At 42.4% G+C, this 23,060-nt stretch overlaps 1 protein-coding gene across 1 annotated transcript in view; it reads right to left on the bottom strand.

The window, feature by feature from the left end:
* The window catches only part of LOC126162133 (glutamate receptor ionotropic, kainate 2-like), a 179,665-nt gene that overhangs the window by 145,705 nt on the left and 10,900 nt on the right, over positions 1-23,060 (bottom strand). Inside the window, exon 2 of the mRNA XM_049918427.1 lies at positions 6,145-6,332. Coding sequence (XP_049774384.1) covers positions 6,145-6,332 — 188 coding nt within the window. The remainder of the gene's footprint in view (positions 1-6,144; positions 6,333-23,060) is intronic.

Genomic DNA, 23,060 nt, shown 5'->3' with positions numbered 1-23,060 from the left:
CCAGAAGGAAATTATGATTGTTTATGGAGACAATCTATTTGCGTATGAGACTATGAAAAAGTGGAATAGGGTGTTTCAGTGTTGTCACACAGACCTTTTTTTTTTTTTTTGAAGCACCAAGGATCTTTATAAAGTAGGTGATCGGCTTCGTCCATTATCATGCAGACAGTCGTCAGAGAGGATGATAGTAGTACAGGATCAGTGTACGAGCTTCTGCATGATGCTCTGGACGTTACAAGAGAGTTCCTTGTTTGTTAGTGGCCATTCAGAAGGAGCATCGTACGACATCTGCTGCGGAAGTGTAGAAAAACTGCAAGAAAATAACGACGTGTTTTTCATCCATTTAATCATAAGGGAAGATTTTTGGGTTCATTAATAAAGCCCAGAAACAGAATCTACGTCGACATCTACATCACTACTTTGCAATTCATAATTAAGTGCTCGGCAGGGTGTTCATAGAACCACTTTCTCTATTTTATTACGTTGATCATTTCTCCCTGCGTCGGTGGGAGCCACAAAAATGTATTCGCATTCGGTAGAGAAAGTTGATGATTTCGTGAAATGACCTCTCTGCACGAAAAACGCCTTTGTTTTAATGATAGCCACCCCAACTATCGTATCTCATCTGCGACATTCTGTCCCCTATTTCAAGATGGTACAAAACAAGATACCTTCTTTGAACTTTTTCGGCGCCTTTCGTCAAGTCTATTTGGTAAGGATCCCATACCACGAAGTAACGCTCTAGCTGAGGACGGATGCGTAAGAGAGGCATTCTCTTTAGCAGATTTGTCGCATCTTTTAAGTGCTCTGCCAAAAAAATGTAGTCTTTGGTTCGTCTTTCCCATGACGTTTTTTGTGTGATGATTACAATTAAGTTGTTCGTAGTTGTTATCCCTCGGCTTTAAGTTGTATTGTAAATCTTTACATTTCTATTATTTGTCTTGTAACCGAAATGTAACTGATTTCTTTTCGTACTCACTCGGAGGACCTCGAACTATTCATTGTTCTTGTCACCTGCCACTCATCGCGCTATACAGGTGCCTTGTCTAAATCATTTCGTAATTTGTACTGATTTTCTATTGACTTTACTAGACGGTAAATGACAGCATCATCTACAGACAATCTTAGAGGATTATTCACATTGTCTCCCAAATCTTTTATAAATATGTGGAACAGCAGAGAGCGAATAACACTTCCTTGGGGAACGCCAGATATCACTTCTGGTATGATCGATGATTGTCAGTCACAACTGATTGTCAAAATCACAAATCCAGTAGCACAACTGAGACGGTACTCCGTAGGCACGCGATTTGTAGCCACTTCTGAGAAACAGTGTCAAAAGCCTTATGGAAATCTAGAAATATGGGATCAACTCGAAATCCCATTTATATCAGCAGTCAGTACTCGTGTGAATAAGGAGCCATAAATGAAAACACACACCTTCCCCTCCACCAAAGGAGACAGTGGAGTAATCTTCTTGTGAGAGGATTATTCTGTCTCTCTTTTAGGAGTAATCGAGAGTCTTCCTCACGGACTACGCGAGAAAGGGAACAGATGATTTTGGCACAGGATTACCAAAATCTTCTCACCAATTTGTGGCTTGATGTCAAGTAGAAGTTGCGAGGAATAATTGCGAAAAGTATGACACCTGCATGACATTGCGCACTCTCATACCTCTTACATAACTGAGCCGGTTTTTTCACTCCTTGGCTACGAAATCTTAACATATCCACATTATCCACCAAATCTGGCACCTAAAGATGTCTTCCTCTTGCGAAAACTGAAGAAACCAGTCAATAGGAACATTCTACCTGTGATGGTGACGTGGTTGCTGAGGTGGAAGAACTTTTTTACAGCCAGTCACTTCATCCGACACATTGTACATGATTTAAAAATGATAAAAGCGCAAAACTTTTATAGCTTCAACAACATCATAATTTATACAACTCGAAATCGAAGTGTGCGCTCATTATTATCAGTATTTCAGTCACCACTATATCTGGGAACTCAGATCTGCAGATCACGCATGCGACGGTCTGTAAATGTGGGGAATGTTGTATCTTTTAGTCGCTTCTGCTTACGTCCGGGAAGTCAGTTTCCTGTTATTTTATTCTCAGAGGAGATCCATTATCTCTCTGTATTGCTTTACTGATATTTCAGTAGTTTGACGAGCGTATCCGTAGACTCACGAGCCATGTAAAGTTTGTTGTTGACAGCAGGGTCTGTCAATGTGCACATTTTCCTAGCTGGAATATTTTCCGCAGACTATCAAATCGCAAGCCAATCCAAATGATCTGGCCCTGACACTAGAACTGAAAAATTATGTGAAACATGGCTCGTGACTTCTAGAATTCCTCGCCATTTTCGAGCATCTTAGCTTTGATGCTACTTTAGTCTCTGAAAGCTGAGAAATTTGTGAATGTTAATGCTTGCCACAATGGTAACACCGGTTCCCATGAGATCATCGAAGTTAAGCGCTGTCGACCATTGATGGATGACCGATTGGGTCTACCGAGCGCTGTAGGCAAGCTATGTACACCCAACCCTTCCGAGGCAAACTAATGAACTATTTGACTGAGAAAAGCGGCTCCGGTCTCGTAAACTGACAAAGGACGAGAGAGCGGCATGCTGACCAGATGCTACATAATCGCGTCCATTTTTTATTTTTTTATTTTTTTGAGGTGTTGGTGTGTGTGCAATGACCTTCAGCACTACCCCTTGGATCCACCATTGCAACGGCTAATTCTCCCTTACTAGTTTTCAAAGGAAACAGTTACTGTTCTTTGTCTTCTTGTAGCTGTAACTTCGTGAGAAATAAATTACTGAGCAATTCAGACAGAGAACCTCACAGAATGTGAAACTTTCTGTCAGTTTAAAACTGTGTGCCGGAACGTGGCCATATCCACACAATATCCTTTCTTACAGACGTGCTAGTCCCACTAGGTACGCAGAAGAACCTCTGTGAAGTTTGGAAGGTAGGAGATGAGGTACTGGTGGAAATAAGGCTGTGAAGGTTGGTCGTGGGTCGTGCCTGGGTATTGCAGCGCAGGCAATGTTCACTCAGTGGAATACCCTCCCTCTGTAATAAAAAAGAGAGTGAAGTTATAATCGGTGGAATCTCAGAGATGTCGCGCGAATAAGAAAAAATAATGTGAATAGAGCACTTCTTCGCGAAACGCAAAGGACCCAGTTTCGAGTTCCATCAAGCACACAGTTGTAATCGTCAGGAAGTTTCAAGTCAGCGGACATTCTGCTGGACAGTGAAAATGGTTTCTGCAATCTCAGAATTTAGGGTAATCACTCTGAAGTAGGGATGGCTGTTATCGCTGAAACAACCGGTTTTCTGTTATAACGGTTTTTTACCTGACTGTTAAAACCTCTCAAAATAACCTGTTTCTGAAAGAGCATATTTTCAGTTTTTTCTTCCTGGTATTTCCTGTCATAAACGTAGACATCGAACAAAGATTTAAAATTTACTTTCTCTCAGTTTTAAGATACATGGAATCAAATATCCAATAAAATAGTTAAATAAAAGAAATTTAGTTCCTCCATCGTTCGCTGCTTTTCTTGAAAAGTGATAAGCTGTTATATACTACAAATAATCACCATTATTCCCCTATTGATGCTAACAAAAAAACTTGCTCAAAAGTCATATTATAGTTGGGGATCATATCACTTTTTGAGCATTATGAGTAGTCAGTGCTAAAGGGTGAAAACTGAGATTAAAGAACTCTACTTTTCGTATTAATTTGTCCGTTTTCTAAAGGCGCAAGCAGATAAAGGCATATTATGTAAACACAGGCAACAGATCAACTAGTTTCTATTTCTATTGTAAACTACGAATGAACTGTTAAGTTTTTAATTTATTGCCGTTGCCATAATTCCTTCCTCATTTTCATTTCGTAGACTCGGGGGGGGGGGAGGAGGAGATTAGTGTTTAACGTCCCGTCGACAACGAGGTCATTAGAGACGGAGCGCAAGCTCGGGTGAGGGAAGGATGGGGAAGGAAATCGGCCGCGCCCTTTCAAAGGAACCATCCCGGCATTTGCCTGAATCGATTTAGGGAAATCACGGAAAACCTAAATCAGGATGGCCGGAGACGGGATTGAACCGTCGTCCTCCCGAATGCGAGTCCAGTGTGCTAACCACTGCGCCACCTCGCTCGGTATTTCGTAGACTCGGCAGATAAGTATTTAATATTTTAAGCCAATGACGCATTGTACTATGTCACTTCGTAAAAATGTTTAAAAACTAGCGTTGGTCCCATTCTACAATGCAACAGAAGTCCGGTAACGACAGCGATAAATACCGTACAGACCAGTTGGGGGGTAAGCCTTGCACACTGCATGTACACGTATACCTTAAGCTGCGACACACGACAACAGGGAAGGGACAATTATTGTATCAGCACTGCTGTAGTAATTCTTATGCTCTGTTTTTGTCACTCGTTTCTATCGGTATTATTAAAATAACATTGATAGCTTTTCCCATTTTTCATACTAACGCAATATTTCAAACCAATGCAAATTTTGCGAATAAAAATTACTCTTTTTTTTAAAAAAAAAAGATTTATTTAAAACCCAAAAATTTTAGCACTGTTTGTACGGTTAATTGATATTTTGGTTTATTATTCGGTAATTAGCAACAAAATAAAAATCATACCTACTGGCCATTAAAATTGCTACACCAAGACGAAATGCAGATGATAAACGAGTATTCATTGGACAAATATATTATACTAGAACTGACATGTGATTACATTTTCACGCAATTTGGGTGCATAGATCCTGAGAAATCAGTACCCTGAACAACCACCTCTGGCCGTAATAACGGTCTTTATACGACTCGGCATTGAGTCAAACAGAGCTTGGATGGCGTGTACAGTTACAGCTGCCCATGCAGCTTCAACACGATACCACAGTTCATCAAGAGTAGTCTCTGGCGTATTGTGACGAGCCAGTTGCTCAGCCACCATTGACCAGACGTTTTCAGTTGGTGGGAGATCTGGAGAATGTGCTGGCCAGGGCAGCAGTCGAACATTTTCTGTATGCAGAAAGGCCCGTACAGGACTTGCAACATGCGGTCGTGCATTATCTTGCTGAAATGTAGGATTTCGCAGGGATAGAATGAAGGGTAGAGTCACGGGTCGTAATACATCTGAAATGTAACGTCCACTGTTCAAAGTGCCGTCAATGCGAACAAGAGGTGTAACCAATGGCACCCCATACCATCACGCCGGGTGATACGCCAGTATAGCGATGACGAACACACGCTTCCAATGTGCGTTCACCGCGATGTCGACAATCACGGATGCGACCATCATTATACTGTAAACAGAACCTGGCTTGATCCGAAAAAATGACGTTTTTCCATTCGTGCACCCAGGTTCATCGTTGAGTACACCATCGCAGGCGCTCCTGTCTGTGATGCAGCGTCAAGGGTAACCGCAGCCATGGTCTCCGAGCTGGTAGTCCATGCTGCTGCAAACGTCATCGAACTGTTCGTGCAGATGGTTGTTGTCTTGCAAACGTCCCCATCTGTTGACTCAGGGATCGAGACGTGGCTGCACGATCCGTTACAACCATGCGGATAAGATGCCTGTCATCTCGACTGCTAGTGATACGAGTCCGTTGGGATGCATATTCTGCTAACAGTCATTGGATCTCGACCAGTGCGAGCAGCAATGTCGCGATATGATAAACAGCAATCGCGATATCAAAGTCGGAAACGTGATGGTACGCATTTCTCCTACTTACACGAGGCATCTTAACAACGTTTCACCAGGCAACGCCGGTCAACTGCTGTTTGTGTATGAGAAATCAGTTGTAAACTTTCCTTATGTCAGCTCGTTGTAGGCGTCGCCACCGGCGTCAACCTTGTGGAAATGCTCTGAAAAGCTAATCATTTGCATATCACAGCATCTTCTTCCTGTCGGTTAAATTTCGCGTCTGTAGCACGTCATCTTCGTGATGTAGCACTTTTAATGGTTAGTAGTGTATGTTATAACTAAGACCAGACAAATACCGAAAAATACCAGTGGTTCAGTGGTTTTTCACATCCCTACTTTGAAGTGTCACAATTTCACTGAATTATTTGCGGAAGTATGTATTGAATTTAATGTAGTGTCAGTCGTCGGCTGCCCACCTGCGCGACGAATTCGGCGTCTGGGTGCAGGTTGAACTGGTAGCGGCGCGAAGGCGGCGGCTTGGGATCCCAGTTGACGACGATCTGCGGGATCTCCAGGCGGTCGCAGACGGAGCGCACGATGTCCGTGGAGGCGGTCTGCCGCGGGCCCACCACGCCGGCCACGCCTTCCAGAGTCAGGTTGCACACTAGCGCAAAAGAACCCTAGTGAACTGGGCACGGCATATACTACAACCTAGCCGCGCCGCGCTGCGCAAATCATAACACGTATACAGGGTGTTTCACAAATCATGTTACACAATTCTGGATGTTGTAGATGGACTCAGAAGATGACACTATACACAGGAATCCATGCCCAGAAACGTCATCCAACGACGCTACGGAGCTTCAAAGTTATAGGGGTTGGCGACTGTAAATTGTAAGTAGGCTTTTTAAGTTTTTATGTTGGTAACACTACGTAGCACTGTGTATGAAAATCGCTGACTGCGCTGTGTGCAGTCTGTGGCTGGTTGGACTCATTGTTGGACCGTCAGCAGTGGTGGATGTGGGGAGAGAGATGCCAGAGTTCTGAGATGTTACTATGAGCGGACGATCCGGGCGTGTGTCCGTCAGAAAAAGGGAATTTGTAAAACTGTATGTCACGAACTGATATATATATATATATATATATATATATATATATATATATATATATATATATATATATATAACTTTTGAACACTATTAAGGTAAACACATTGTTTGTTCTGTAGCAAAATCTTTCATTTGCTAACTATGTCTATCAGTAGTTAATGGCTTCACTAGTTAGAATCTTTTATTTAGCTGGCAGTATAGTGCTGGCGGTACTGCAGTAGTTAGAGTAACAAAGATTTTTGTGAGGTAAGTGATTCATGAATGTTATAAGTTATTTTTTGTCAGGGCTATTCTTTTGTAGGGATTATTGAAAGTCAGATTGCGTTGCGCTAAAAATATTGTGTGTCAGTTTAGTGATGATCAGAATAAGTAAAGCGAAAACTGTCTGAGTACGATGAGTTTTACTCAGCTGCTAAACTGAAGAACATTCCATGGATAGAAAAAGTCAAATATGACTTGAAAAACTCACAGATAGGAACATCGGACATACTAGACAGGAAAGTTTACCGTCAGAAGATAAATAGATGGGTAGTAGAGCCAGAGAATGAATTCTCTAAAAGATCAGGGACCAAGAGGTCAGAAGAAAGGAAGAAAGCACATAGCGAAAGAATGAAAACTGTACAGGTTATTAGAAAAGCCGTCGCCTGTTAACTTAGACGCTCTGAAGCATAATTGTATGACGTTTCCAGATATGGGGTTCCCGTGTGAAATATGATACACTAAGTCCCCTATACTACCTCTAGAAGTGTGAAACATGAAGTCTGGAACACTCTGTAGAGTTTGTAATGTATGTATATAGGCTAAATTCCACATTCAGTATCCCATATTTAATTATTTAGATTTTAGGAGTCGTGCAATAGTACCCAACTTTGTGCAGAAAAGGGGCGGTTGATCTAATTTACAGTGATGTGGCACTGGCCACCTATCCACCTAGCAATTAGGTGAAGTGGAATTGCGTGTTAATTCCTCATTGGTTGAGAGGAGCAATGCTGTATAAGAAAAAGAAGCGAATCCCGGGACTAGATTGGTCGAGAGGATTTTTGGCGTCGGGAAGCTCTATGAACTCAGTTGTGTGGTGGGGGCAGTCGAGTTGAGGCTTCCGACTCACATGTTACAAAAATTACTAAACTACAGTTAAAGTCTAAAAGATGTTACGATAAAACACACTTGAATTGCGATATGTCGGAAGAACACGTCGCGAGTGTATATTAATGATGTGTCGAATATTTTCTGCCACTGATATATCATTTATATGCTGATGAGCTTCAGTTATACCTAAGTGCAAGCCCAACAAATGTACGCTCAGCCATCCAGAACGTAAATGCTGACTTACTTGCTTTATTAGGATAGGCACATAACAAGGTTTGAAACTTAACCCATCTAAAACACAAACAATCTTAGTCACTCACGAAAGACTTATTTCTACTGAGTTCAGAGAATCTCCTCCATCCTTAGTCCTGAAAAGCACAGAAATCACATATTGGGCTTTTGCAAAAAATTTGGAGATTATACTGGACCATCACACAGACTGGACTGAACACAACTGCAATCTGGGAGGTGTCAGCATCACATCATTCATTACAGAAATATGAAGCAGTATTTCCTCTCGAGCTTGAAAAGAAACTCGTAGAGTCACTAATATTCTCCATCATTGATATGGTGTTCCTTTTCGAAAGACTGGAACTGGCGATGACTGCTTCTGTGCTACACATTTGAAATGTACGCTGTTTCGACCATATCACTCCTGCCTATCAACAAGTATGACGGCTATATCCCGATAAGCGTAGAGATTATAATACCCCGTGTTTGTTCATCGTCTTCTCAATCATTGCATTCCTTCCTGGTTATCTTCAACCCTTTCGCTATTAACTGAACAACGCAGCAGAAATACTAGTTCTCAAGAAAGTAAAATCCTCTTTGTAATACAACACAACACTGTCGTGCTCTCTAAGCCATTTTCTGTATCAGGAGCCCGACTATGGAACAATTTCCTCAAAATATTAGAGAAATTAAAATCCTTTCGAACTTCAAAAAACAGCTAATGACCAACCTTCTGTCACAGTAGCTATCTCTTCTTGCACCTCACTATCATCAAAGCCCCCCCCTCCCCTACCACTTCAACCCCCCCCTCCTTTGTCCTCTTTCATTAACCCTTCCACTTCTTCTAATACCAAATGTGGCTTCAAAAGTGTTCAAATAATCAATATCATTGTTAATGCTTCCACTAATATATTATTATTACTATCTTTCCTTTCTCAGACGTTATGTCTGGTTAAAAATGGAAAGTGACGCAGACCTTGATCAAGCGTGACTTCCTTTTAACTGTACAGTATATGTTATGTTACATTGTATTTAGGAACTTTCAGGTAATTGAACATGTATCAATAATTACAGATTTCTGTAGTTGTATATATACGTTTGGATGTAGCTGTATTGCGTTGATGTACTGGTGGATATTGTGTGGTATGACTCCTGTAGTTGATAGTATAATTGGTATAATGTCAACTTTATCCTGATGCCACATGTCCTTGAGCTGGAGGTATTTTTCAATTTTTTCTCCTGTTTTCTTCTGTATATTTGCTGTATTGGGTATGGATATTTCGATTAGTTGTGTTAATTTCTTCATTTTATTGGTGAGTATGATGTCAGGTTTGTTATGTGGTGTTGTTTTATCTGTTATAATGGATCTGTTCCAGTGTAATTCGTATTCCTCATTCTCCAGTACATTTTGTGGTGCATACTTTTATGTGGGAACGTGTTGTTTTATTAGTTTATGTTGTGTGGCAAGTTGTTGATGTATTATTTTTGCTACATTGTCGTGTCTTCTGTTGTATTCTGTATTTGCTAGTATTGTACAACTGCTTGTGATGTGATCTACTGTTTCTATTTGTTGTTTGCAAAGTCTGCATTTATCTGTTGTGGTACTGGGATCTTTAATAATATGCTTACTGTAGTATCTGGTTTTTATTGTTTGATCCTGTATTGTAATCATGAATCATTCCGTCTCACTGTATATATTGCCTTTTCTTAGCCATGTGTTGGATGCGTCTTGATCGATGTGTGGCTGTGTTAGATGATACAGGTGCTTACCATGTAGTGTTTTCTATTTTCCAATTTACTTTCTTCGTATCTGTTGATGTTATGTGACCTAAAGTGTTGTGGAGGTGGTTATGAAATTGCAATGGTGTAGCCGATGTATTTATATGAGTGATTGCTTTGTGTATTTTGCTGGTTTCTGCTCGTTCTATAAAGAATTTTCATAAATTGCCTACCTGTCCATAATATAGGTTTTTTATGTCGATAAATCCGCTTCCTCCTTCCTTTCTGCTTAATGTGAATCTTTCTGTTGCTGAATGTATGTGATGTATTCTATATTTGTGGCATTGTGATCGTGTAAGTTTATTGAGTGCTTCTAGGTCTGTGTTACTTCATTTCACTACAACAAATGAGTAGGTTAATATTGGTATAGCACAAGTATTTATAGCGTTCGTCTTATTTCTTGCTGTCAATTCTGTTTTCAGTATTTTTGTTAGTCTTTGTCTATATTTTTCTTTTAGTTCTTCTTTAATATTTGTATTATCTATTCCTATTTTTTGTCTAGATATTTATAGGCATCTGTTTTTTCCATCGCTTCTCTGCAGTAGCTGTGGTTATCCAATATGTAATCTTCTTGTTTAGTGTGTTTTCCCTTGACTATGCTGTTTTCCTTACATTTGTCTGTTCAAAAAGCCATATTTATATCAGTGCTGAATACTTCTGTTATCTTCAGTAATTGGTTGAGTTATTGACTTGTTTCTGCCAGTAGTTTTAGATCATCCATGTATAGCAAATATGTGATTTTGTGTTGGTAAGTTCCAGTAATATTATGTCCTTAATTTGTATTATTTAGCATGTTGGATAGTGGGTTTAGAGCAAGGCAGAACCAGAAAGGACTTAATGAGTCTCCTTGGTATATTCCACGCTTAATCTGCATTGGCTGTGATGTGATATTATTTGAATTTGTTTGGATATTAAGTGTGGTTTTCCAATTTTTCATTTCTATGTTTAGGAACTGTATCAATTTAGGATCTACTTTGTATATTTCCAATATTTGCAGTAGCCATGTGTGGGGTACACTATCAAAAGTTTTTTTGGTAGTCAATGTATGCATAGTGTAGCGACCTTTGTTTAGCTTTAGTTTGATATGTCACCTCTGCATCTATTATCAGTTGCTCTTTACATCCTCGTGCTCCTTTGCAGCAGCCTTTTTGTTCTTCATTTATAATTTTGTTCTGTGTTGTATGTGTCACTAATTTCTGTGTAAAGACTGAAGTTAATATTTTGCATATTGTTGGTAGGCATGTTATGGGGCGATATTTTGCTGGGTTTGCTGTGTCTGCAAAATCTTTAGGTTTCAGATAAGTTATTCCTTGTGTAAGTGTATGAGGGACTGTGTATTGGTCTGCAATGTAACTGTTAAATAATTTAGTTAGATGTGAATGTGTTGACTCGAACTTCTTTAGCCAGAAATTTGCTATTTTATCTTCTTTAGGGGCTTTCCAATTGTGCGTAGAATTAATTGCTCAGGTGACTTCATGTTGCAAAATTACCACTTCGGGCATTTGTGGTATCATCTTGTATGTGTCTGTTTCTGCTAGTATCCACCATGCGTGTCTGTTATGTTGTACCAGGTTTGACCATATGTTCCTCCAGAAGTGTTCCATCTCTTTTATGTTTGGTGGATTGTTTATTTTAATGTGTGTATTATCTATTGTCTGGCAAAATTTCTTTTGGTTTGTCTTGAATGTTTGGTTTTGTTTCCTTCTATTTTCACTTTTTTTGTATCTTCTAAGTCGTTTGGCCAATGCTTGTAATTTCTGCTTCTTTTCATCTAATTGCTCTATCTCTTCTTGTTGTGAGATTTTACCTAACCTTTTTCGTTTTTTGTCTGGTATTTCATTTCTTATAAATTGTGTTAGCTGTCCGATGTCTTTTCTCAGTTTTTGTATTCTGATCTGTAGTCTGTGTTGCCATGCTTGTTTTGTGGGTTTATTCTGTGTGTTGGTTGGTTCTGATCTCTGCCTAGTGTGTATATTTAGTGTAGTGAGTGCTCCTATGTAGACCAGTAGTTGTAACTCTTCCATAGTTGTATTTTCATTTATTTTGTTGTGTATGATTGTGCTGATAGTTGTTATTATTGTTTCGACTTGTGGGTTATTTGGTGGTCTATGCAATGTCGATATTTGTGTCTTTGTATTCTATATATGTCAGCTGAAATTTTTCTTCTATATCTAACATGTGTGTCACTTCGTGTTCTATTTGTGCTTGTTCTGGTGGCTGTCTTAAGATTTCGTTTTCTCTGATTGTTTAATTGATGCGTGTTGTTCTTCGTTTGTTTACTCTGGGATGTTTGAGTCCATTACTGTATTTTCTTCTTCTTCTGATTGCACATTATTTTGTTCCAGTATTTGTTGTACTTGTTGTGTGATGTTTTCTAATTCTGACTGGGGTATCCTGTTATTTTTTATCACTACACGGATCTGATCAGCTAGTCGATGTTCTGTTAAAAATTTTAATTCTGGGTATCTGGTAATAAATGTTGTGTATACTTATAATCTGTATCCAGTTGTGTTGGTTCCAAAGTTTGTTGCTTGGTAATAATAGAACATGAGGTGTCGGTTAACTTCATCTGACCATCTCATCCTCTGTCTTTGTTTTCATTCTAGAGTTGTTGCAGGAAGCATATCCTGCAAAACACCTCTATTTGGATTTAATTCATTTTCTGTGTGGCTAGCAGTGTCGTTACCATTGTGCACGGGCATAGGGTTCAAGCGTCGTCTCCGACCATGACAGCGCTTGTCCGAGGCTTCTTAAGTTCTGTCCTGAACCAATTAAACACACTAAAAGGGGGGTTAGCCCTATTAGTGGTTTGTTCTTTTCGTCGCCTTTTACGACTGGTAGAACATACCGGAGGTCTATTCTTTTCCCGGACCTCCACGGGTTTTATTATTATTATTATTATTATTAGTGTTCCTATTATTATTATTATTATTGCAAATTATTATTTTTTGTTCATAAAGTTAGTTATTATTGTTGAATTTGCTATGTAATGTCTAATTAATATCATTCTAAATTCCTCCATTATTTTATCATTATCGTTGTTATTGTTATTGCAAATTATTACAATGGCGTTTACTGTGTAACATTTTTTATTTATTGTACCTCGTATGATGTAAGGGAAGGCCTTAAGGCCCTAATATGGTCGGAGTAATTCTATCTATCTATCTATCTATCTATCGCTTGTGCCTTGTCCCACGGTTACGCAGGGTCGGCCATGGTTAACCTTCTGTGGCATGTTAATTTTAAGGGGTGGCCGGATGCCCTTCTTGCCACCACCCCATACCCCTCAGCACGGAATTAGTGTACCCCAGCTATCTGCATCTAGTGTAAATCGTGAAACAGTGTGAATGAGTTTCAAATATCTGTGAGCCGTGTAACTAAGGCGGGACGTGGGGACCAGCCCAGTATTCACCTAGTAGACTGTGGAAAACGGCCTAAAATCACATCCAGACTGGCCGGCACACTGGCCGTCGTCGTTAATCCGCTGGGCGGCTTCGATTCGGGACCGGCGCGCCTACCCGAGTCCAGGAGGCAGCGCGTTAGCGCTCTCGGCTATCCTGGCGGGTGTCAGAGTAAATAAGCAATAAATATATAAATATGGCGTTGCAATTTGTTCTTTAAGTCTTGGATTACTGTGTCTTGTGCAACATGTGTATACAGTGAAGACTGCCGTACACCTGGTTTAATAACTAACAATGAACGTGTGACATCCCAAAAGTTACTTTGTGTCGTTATTTATCAAAGAATATTTAGTTCTTTCCCATATGACTCTTGGTACATTTTACAACATGCAGCATTGTCAGCGCTAGGAACCAACGACCTGTGCCATCTACTGCGACAGAGGGACGAACATCTATAGAAGATTCCAGGTAGGATAGTACACAGAGACACTATATGCAAATGTGACGGACTTGCACACGCCCAGACAGCAATCTCTCGTGTACAGTCAGTCTAGCAACAACAGACATCCTAGCACATCTCACAAACGTAAGGTGAGGGTTGCAAGTTTCATCTTCCAAACTAGCAAATTTTCTCAGCTTTTCCACTATAATATTCTGAGCTGATCCTGTTCATATTGTTAAATGTATGCAACACATTGTTTACAAATTATTGGGCGATATTATGTTTTCTATTCATGCATGATTTTATTATCTCAAGTTGAGGAAACTGGAGTACTGGGTGGTCTATGGGAAACGGACGTTTTTGGATTGACTAATACACTGCTGACAATGGTGGGAGTGTGGGAGCACATTCTCATTCACTTCGAGCTGTCTGCCGTTTCAGTGACAATGGAACACTGGGTAGTATATGAAGCAAAATCTTCTGAGTCCTGTTCAGTTTGCAAAGTGTTCACAACACAGCGCTATCATCTTATTAGATAATTTCGTGTTTTCATTAAAATCGAAAATAATATTCATGTGCTGATCATCATCTCAAGGTGTGAATTTTGAAATGCAGAGTTACCGACGGAAAACAGAAGTTTTTAGATGGGCTAGTACATCACTTTTAGTGGTGAGAGGGAGGCGGCGCATACGTCATTCACTTTGGGACTGTCTGCCATTTCGGAAGCAATGGAACAGCGAACGAAAGAGCATCCCACGCTCGTGTACTTCACCTTTGTCCTATATGCTGAATCTGACACTGAAACATGGCGTATACTTCCATTTTAACTGCACGGCTCCAAGTCATATCACGGTCCTATGATGGGTTACAGCTTTCAGTGAAACATGAATCATTGTTAAGAAGAAGTTGCCAGGTTCTATAAAGGAGCAAGCACGCAAAACGTTACCATTGTGAGAGAGCCAGTCATCAGGAGTGCTGGAAGGTCCGTACGTCAGTTGTCTCTGTGAAAAAGAAAAAAGGAAAAAAAAAGAGAAAGATTGCGTTTGGATCCAAAATTCCATGTGACTAAAACGTTTGTCGATCAGGAGATCAAAGATAGGGGCTTGGAACAACGATAAGACTTCGCTGAAAGTGAAGTGATCTTTCAAGAAGATCGAAATGCAATGGTGTTTATGAGTGATGAGGTGGATTTTCGCTTATATGGTTTTGGATCTCTGAACAGCCTTACGCATATCTTTACAGACCTCTCCATTCCCCCATCTATGGCAGTAGGGTGTGCCGTGGCTGCAATCGGGCATTTTTTAAATTAAGAAAAAAGGAAGACGTAACAGTGACAGCAAACGCAGAACGTTACATACACTTGCTGAACACGTTCTGTCTGCGAGAATTGCGGAGACGACAAATAAACATTCGTAATGTTTATTTTCAACTGGCAAGTGCAACATCTCACACCGCAAATGTATCCAATGCAATTGTGAGAACTCATTTCTCGGTTTGCTGACATGCTGTAGCCATCAAGATCACCAGGCTTGGTCTGCTTCTGACGTTTCCGTGTTGGTGAGCGGGATTTGAGATATCATGTTTATGCTATGAAATCGTAAAGTTAAATGTACTCAAAAGCTGCCATTGAAGAACAGGCGCGTTAGAATGACCAATGCTTGTTTGCCACGGTTGTGACGAACTTTTGGCAGAGAGTAAAAATTTTGTTCAAGAGAATGGCCATCATTTGGATAGCATAATTTTTCTTAAGTGAACATGTAAATGAAATAGACGGTGTAACCTTTATGTTATATACTCTACTGGCCATTAAAATTGCTACACCAAGAAGAAATTCAGATGATAAACGGGTATTCATTGGACAAAGGTATATTATACTAGAACCGACATGTGATTACATTTTCACGAAATTTGGGTGAATAGATCCTGAGAAATCAGTACCCAGAACAACCAACTCTGGTCGTAATAACGGCCTTGATAAGCCTGGGCATGAGTCAACCAGAGCATGGATGAAGTGTACAGGTACAGTTGCCCATGCAGCTTCAACACGATACCACAGCTCATCAAGAGTAGTGACTGGCGTACTGTGACGAGCCAGTTGCTCGGCCACCATTGACCAGACGTTTTCAATTGGTGAGAGATCTGGAGAAGGTGCTGGCCAGGACAGCAGTCGAACATTTTCTGTATCCAAAAAGGCTCGTACAGGACGTGCAACATGCGGTCGTGCATTATCCTGCAGAAATGTAGGGTTTCGCAGGGATCGAATGAAGGGTAGAGCCACGGGTCTTAACACATCTGAAATGTAACGTCCAGTGTTCAAAGTGCCGTCAATGCGAATAAGAGGGGACCGAGACGTGTAACCAATGGCACCCCATACCATCACGCCGGGTGATACGCCAGTATGGCGATGACAAATACACGCTTCCCATGTGCGTTCACCGCGATGTCGCCAAACACGGATGCGACCATCATGAAGCTGTAAACAGAACCTGGATTCATCCGAAATAATGACATTTTGCCATTCGTGCACCCAGGTTCGTCGTCGAGTACACCATCGCAGGCGCTCCTGCCTGAGATGAAGCGTCAAGGGTAACCGCAGCCATGGTCTCCGAGCCGATAGTGCATGCTGCTCAAACGGCGTCGAACTGTTCGTGCAGATGGTTGTTGTCTTGCAAACGTCCTATCTGTTAACTCAGGGATCGAGACGTGGCTGTACCATCCGTTACAACCACGCGGATAAGATGCCTGTCATCTCGACTGCTAGTGATACGATGCCGTTGGGATACAGCACGGCGTTCCGTATTACCCTCCTGAACCCACCGATTCCATATCTTGCTAACAGTCATTGGATCTCGACCAACGCGTGCAGCTATGTCGCGATACGATAAACCGCAGTCGCGATAGCCTACAATCCGACCTTTATCAAAGTCGGAAACGTGATGGTACGCATTTCTCCTCCTTACACGAGGCATCACAACAACGTTTCACCTGGCAACGCCGGTCAACTGCTGTTTGTGTATGAGAAATCGGTTGGAAACTTTCCTCATGTGAGCACGTTGTAGGTGTCGCTACCGGCGCCAACCTGGTGTGAATCCTCTGAAAAGCTAATCATTTGCATATGACAGCATCTTCTTCCTGTCGGTTAAATTTCGCGTCTGTAGCACGTCATCTCCGTGGTGTAGAAATTTTAATGGCCAGTAGTGTTTAAAAATGTTTTTTTTTCTTGAAAACAACATAATACTGTTCATTTTGAAACCATTCATTTTTCCGTAGGTCACGCTGTATTTGTATCGATCTTTGCTTCCAAGAGACTTACATGCATTATATGATAGACGTCAAGGTGTCAGTTCTTTTCTCGCCAACTCATCTCGATCAGACTTGGAGTGATGCTCTCTAGCTGAGTGGGTTAACTATCTGTCACAAAGTCGGTGGAAATGGAAGAATGCAAACTTTCTACTTAGGAATCCCCACAGCTATAAATCATATACTAAGACAACTGGTAATCGAAACAATTCTTTGCGTATGTGGTTGTGTGCACTCGACACGCGATCAGCCGTGTGGGTTCATTAGTGTTAACGTAAACACTTTCGGATGTTTGTATGGTGCGGAGACGGTGGCACAGCTTTTTGGAAAATGATCCATTGTGTCTCCTAGTTTCTTGAGTTCTGTAAATACAGAATACAGCTGCTTGTACGGGAACACGTGTCCTTTGATGGATTTTGTTGCTATGTCAGTTGTCCCTTTGCGCAAAATCTGCATCGTGTTTCATCTACGGGGCTGTAAGAAAAGTCAGCGTTGGTTTGCTGATGTGTATAATGTTACTGAAGCGGACAGTACATGATGCGTTTCCTGAGAAATAAGAAGACCATTAGACTGAAGACTAGACTGAGCCAGGCGTTGCTACAAGAGAACAATTGTAATTATTCTGCTTGTACGATCTATAATGTCTATCACAGTCCGTGATCTTGACTATATTAACGAGCACATAAAGCGTTTTGACTGTTTTTGAATGATTTGAAGGCGTTTCAGTTACAACGGTACAGTTTTTAAACCTCACTTTTTGCAGTTTTGGCGTAGATTTATCTTACGTTGAAATTACCGCACGTGGATTTATTGGTAGCTTTGTGCGATTATTCCGCTGCGTTCCACACGTTTCTCAAGCTGGTGACAGTATTGTATTCTAAATACGTTTTAGAAGATCTGAGGTTTTCCTCCGTTGTATGTACAATATTTTATTGTACCGGTTGATCAAAAAGTCAGTATAAATTTGAAAATTGAATAAATCACGGAATAATGTAGATAGAGAGGTACAAATTGACACACATGCTTGTAATGACATGGGGTTTTATTAGAATAAAAAAAAATACGAACGTTCAAAAAATGTCCGACAGATGGCGCTTCATCTGATCAGAATAGCAATAATTAGCATAACAAAGTAAGACAAAGCAAAGATGATTTTCTTTACAAGAAATGCTCAATATGTCCACCATCATTCCTCAACAATAGCTGTAGTTGAGGAATAATGTTGTGAACAGCACTGTAAAGCATGTCCGGAGTTATGGTGAGACATTGGCGTCGGATGTTGTCTTTCAGCATCCCTAGAGATGTCGGTCGATCATGATACACTTGCGACTTCAGGTAACCCCAAAGCCAATAATCGCACGGACTGAGGTTTGGGGATCTGGGAAGCCAAGCATGACGAAAGTGGCGGCTGAGCACACGATCATCACCAAACGACGCCCGCAAGAGATCTTTCAAGCGTCTAGCAATATGGGGTGGAGCGCCATCCTGCATGAACATCGTACGTTACAGCAGGTGTTTATCAGCCAGGCTGGGGATGACGCGATTCTGTAACATATCGGCGTACCTCTCGCCCGTCACGGTAGCAGTTACAAAACCAGAAATACGCATTTCCTCGAAGAAAAAAGGCCCGATAACGGTAGATGTGGTAAATCCTACCCATACCTTGACTTTCCCGTCGTGCAATGGGGTTTCCTTGACAGTTCTAGGATATTCGGTAGCCCAGATCCTGCAGTTGTGGGCGTTGGCAGACCCTCGGAGCGTGAAATGCGCTTCGTCGGTCCACAACACGTTACTCAACCAATCGTTATCTTCCGCCATCTTTTGAAACGCCCACACCTCAAATGTCCTCCGCTTCACTAAATCGCCAGGTAACAGTTCATGATGCCGATGGATTTTGTACGGATATCATCGGAGGGTACGCCTCAGTGCCAACCAAACAGTAGTGTATGGGAAGCCGGTGCGACGTGCGACTGCACGAGCGCTGACTTCCCCGTGCATAGACGAACCCGCTACAGTCTCAATTTCTTCCTGAACTGTCTCAGCAGCATTACGCCTTGTGCTCTGACTGCCACTACGGGGTTTATCGTCTAAACAACCCGTGGCTTTGAACTTCGAAATCATTCTCGCCACAACTGCATTTGTCAACGGACCTTTACCCGTTCGAATCCCCTTCCTATGGCGATAGTATCGTAATGCCGAACTAGCACATTCCCCATTCTGATAATACAGCTTCACTAAAAGCGCCTTTTCAGGTAACGTCAACATGCTGCGACTGCTGGCGCATCCTTTTATAGAAGATTGTCATGCGCAGTCACTGACGTTTTGCTGTCTAGCGCCATCTGTCGGACATTTTGTGAACTTTTTTTGTTCTAATAAAACCCCATGTCATTCCAAGCATGTGTGTCAATTTTTACCTCTCTATCTACATTATTCCGTTGTTTATTAAGTTTTCAAATTTACGCTGACTTTTTGATCACCCGGTACTTACAATTTAGACTTGTGAAGTCGGTTTTTCACAATCGGTTGGGGGTGGGGGGTGAGGGTGGGGGGTGGAGGGAAGGGGGAGTTTCTCATATGTCTCTAAGTTTCCTGATTCGATCATCTAACTGCCTGCACATCCGACGGTGAAATTAATAAGACCATTCGAGCTACTGAATTGTAGAAGCACAAGTTTCATGCCTTTCGCTGCACAGATCTATCGTCTTGCAAGTCAGTACGCTGGTGCATTAAATAAAGGTTTCATAATAGAAGATGGGTCACTAGATCTCACAGGTCTCAGACCTTGGGCTTGGAGGAATGACTTTAACAGCGACGAATTCAGTACTCGGGAGGGTTGATTCGAATATTGATACACATTCCGGAGCCTGTTGCTGTTTGCAGTGCTCCTCTCCAGATCAATATCAGGTTGAGAGCAGATCTACATGAAGAGTATCATTCCTTTCCTGTGGATCTCATAGAAGGAATGACGCAACCCATAAATATATAGGTTTCCACGGCCGATGTGAAAATCATTAAAATCCTTGTGGGTGTATTGCTGCTTGGTGTTCCTCAAAGTGTTGATTAATTTAGCTGAGGAGGGAGCAGGCGTTGAAGCTTCTGTGTATTGAAGTACTACTGCCTCAGGCACATCTTCTAAGATTTTACTGGCCTTGTAATATCTCTGGTAGACGATGGAAAAGAAGCGGTATATGGAAAACTATTCGTGAATTACATGACACGCTGGTAATTGGTAACCTACTGCGATTCAACGACATTCATGTGGTAGTAGTGTACAGAATCTTCCCGGTGTACCTACCGCATCAAACTGCGTTAAAACTCGAGCTTTCTGAGATAAGCACCATCTTCTTCTTCAGGAGGTGATTGTCTTCCAGCGCGAAAATCTGCCTCCTTTAAAATAGCATGCAAGTTTGTCATTAATCTTTACCTGAAGGACGGAATTCGCATGCGCAAATGCGAGAAATAGGGCCGCGATTGAGAGCGGAAGGGGAACGGTGACCATCCCTAACATCACCTGTCACCTTAAGAATTGCGTTTATAGGTTTTATTTCTTTGAATACACTTCGTGTCATGAGATAGTCTTCAGGTACCACTATGGCTTACCTCCGTCACTGTTGAAGTGGTCACTCCAGATGCGCATTTCTACTGCTTCTTTTCTTTATTACAAAGGCCCAGTAAATCGATGCCTGGGACAGGATCTTCATTTTCTGACAGTTTATCTTTTGCCCTACCGTAAAGCTGCGTTGCGCTATCGCCGATTTTTCAAGATTTTTATGTTAGATGCGTCATATATGTTCAGTGTAGCGCTCGGCTACGCTGAGGATTATACGCTCAACATAATTTCCGCTATTTTCACATAGCACTTTGTTGACAAAAGGCAATTTCTGATCAACACTGCCTTTGACCGGTCGTAGCAAGTCCTTAATGTTCCGCGGAGGTTGCAGTACTGGTCTAACACCATATTTACCTAATAAGCGCCCAATCTTGCTAGAGGTAGCTTCGCAGAATGGAAGCAGTGCTGTGGGTTTATCTTCTTCCGCTGTCTGGATGTATTTACACTTACATTTTCCAGTGAATGCACCTCTTATTTGACGTGGTTTGTATCCGTTTCTCCTGAACAGGTTATCAGTGCGTTTTAAGTCAGTCCAGGCGACCGCGATCCAAAATTGTCTACGCTCTGTATAACAAAATACTTAGGAGTTCGCCCCCGGTAGCTGAGTGGCGGAAGTTGGCCTTTGGCTGTGCTGCGTTGAGGACGCGCTGTTTGTGTTCCTGCCGCGGAGCGAGCTCTCGTGTTGTCTACATCGTACTCGGCCGTTTCGCGCGTGCCGTACTCAGCATATAGATCATTATGGCGCACCAATACAGAAAATCGACGCTCAAATTTACGTTCCGCAACGAATTTGCACGGCCCAAAGCACTCGAAGTCGAACGATTTCTACGAGAAGAAGTTAAAATCCCGGCGAGCGACATTCTCGGCATTCACTTGTCAATTGTGAGTAGTATCGTATATGTCAAGATCATCAACGACGCAACATGTGAACGGGTCCTTCGGGAAACGAAACAGGGCCTCCGTTTCTGCCATGCTGATGGCAATGTGGGGACTGTACACGTCGATTATTCTGGCATGGGACTTCGCACGATCAGACTTTTCGAACTTCCTTTCGAACTACCGGCGGAGGACGTCGTGACAGCGCTGCGCCCCTACGGCACGGTGCATGATCATATTGCGGAAAAATGGACGCAATTCCAGACATATCCTGTGCTGAACGGAGTCCGCCAGGTCCGAATAGACCTTAAAAGACATGTACCTTCCTATCTGAATATCAGTGGCTGCCGTGCCATCGTCATCTACGATGGTCAACCGAAGACCTGCTCTGGTTGTGGGAAGGAGGGACACCTCAGATCAGAATGTATCCAACGTCGAATCACTCAACTGCCGCCGGCTGACGCGGACCCGCCATCGCAGCCGACGCTGCTTCCCTTGACTTATGCAGCAGCCCTCACGACAGCTACCACTTCACCACGACAGACGACATCCACTGTTGGGTCGCGGTTCCATCCTCCAATGCAGGGCGATGACGACACACCGGTTCCATAAGCTACGGATTCAACTCCGATGCCGCCGCCCCCGTCGACGGATAACAAGATACATGACGATAGCATGGCCGTAGACTCGCTTATTGTGCCTACGGCTGCCTTTGTGCCGGAACGTCGTGAATCTTTGCCATCGTCTGACACAGAAGGACACACCAGGAAGCAACGCTCTCCGAAGCGACGGAAGCGGAGGCGCAGAGCAAATTCCGAACGGGATGCGACACAGCCTCCAGAGGACGACGACTCTACCTTCAATGACGACGCTACCACAGAGGCAGCCGCCATTTGCTGCAGTGTGGCACCACCGAACGGAACTGAGGACAAACCACACGTATCTACAGTGGCAAAATCGGAGGCCGATATGCAGGACAGATGCTGCCCACCACCTTCTGGAGTGCAAGCACCCATGCCGTGTCCTGAGGAAGCTAGGGAAGCCGATCTTGCTTTGAGTTCCCCGACGTGGGCGGATGACCACATCGACGACGGCACCATACAAGTTACGGCAACGGGGCCCACGCCATTGGCGCCGGCTCTCTAGAAAGGACTGCAGGCGAGGTTTGGGGGGATGCGGAGGTATCAATATAGTCAGAAGCGTCGTAGGTAATTCCAGTCTTAATGGATAACTTAGCATCTGCGTTTCGGCAACAAGTTTATCGTATCGCCACACTTAACCTCAACACGATACGAACGGCAGTGAAGATCTAGTTGCTGCGTGAGACGCTTCGTTCTTCGGATGTTGACATTGCCCTGTTGCAAGAAGTTTATATAGCGGCCCTCCCCGTTTTCTACGGTTTTGGGACATATGTGTCACCGCCGGACCGAAATGGCAGCGGTACGGCAATACTAGCGCGCGACGGAATTGCCATCGAAGAAGTGACTTACCTTCCGTCAGGAAGGGGGCTGGCGATCACAGCACTGGGCACGCGCATCAATAACATTTACGCTCC

This window comes from Schistocerca cancellata, chromosome 2, assembly GCF_023864275.1.
Source record: "Schistocerca cancellata isolate TAMUIC-IGC-003103 chromosome 2, iqSchCanc2.1, whole genome shotgun sequence".
In the NCBI taxonomy this organism is placed as follows: domain Eukaryota; kingdom Metazoa; phylum Arthropoda; class Insecta; order Orthoptera; family Acrididae; genus Schistocerca; species Schistocerca cancellata.
Note: the sequence above shows the minus strand (reverse complement) of the source record. Positions and strands in the feature narration are given on the sequence as shown.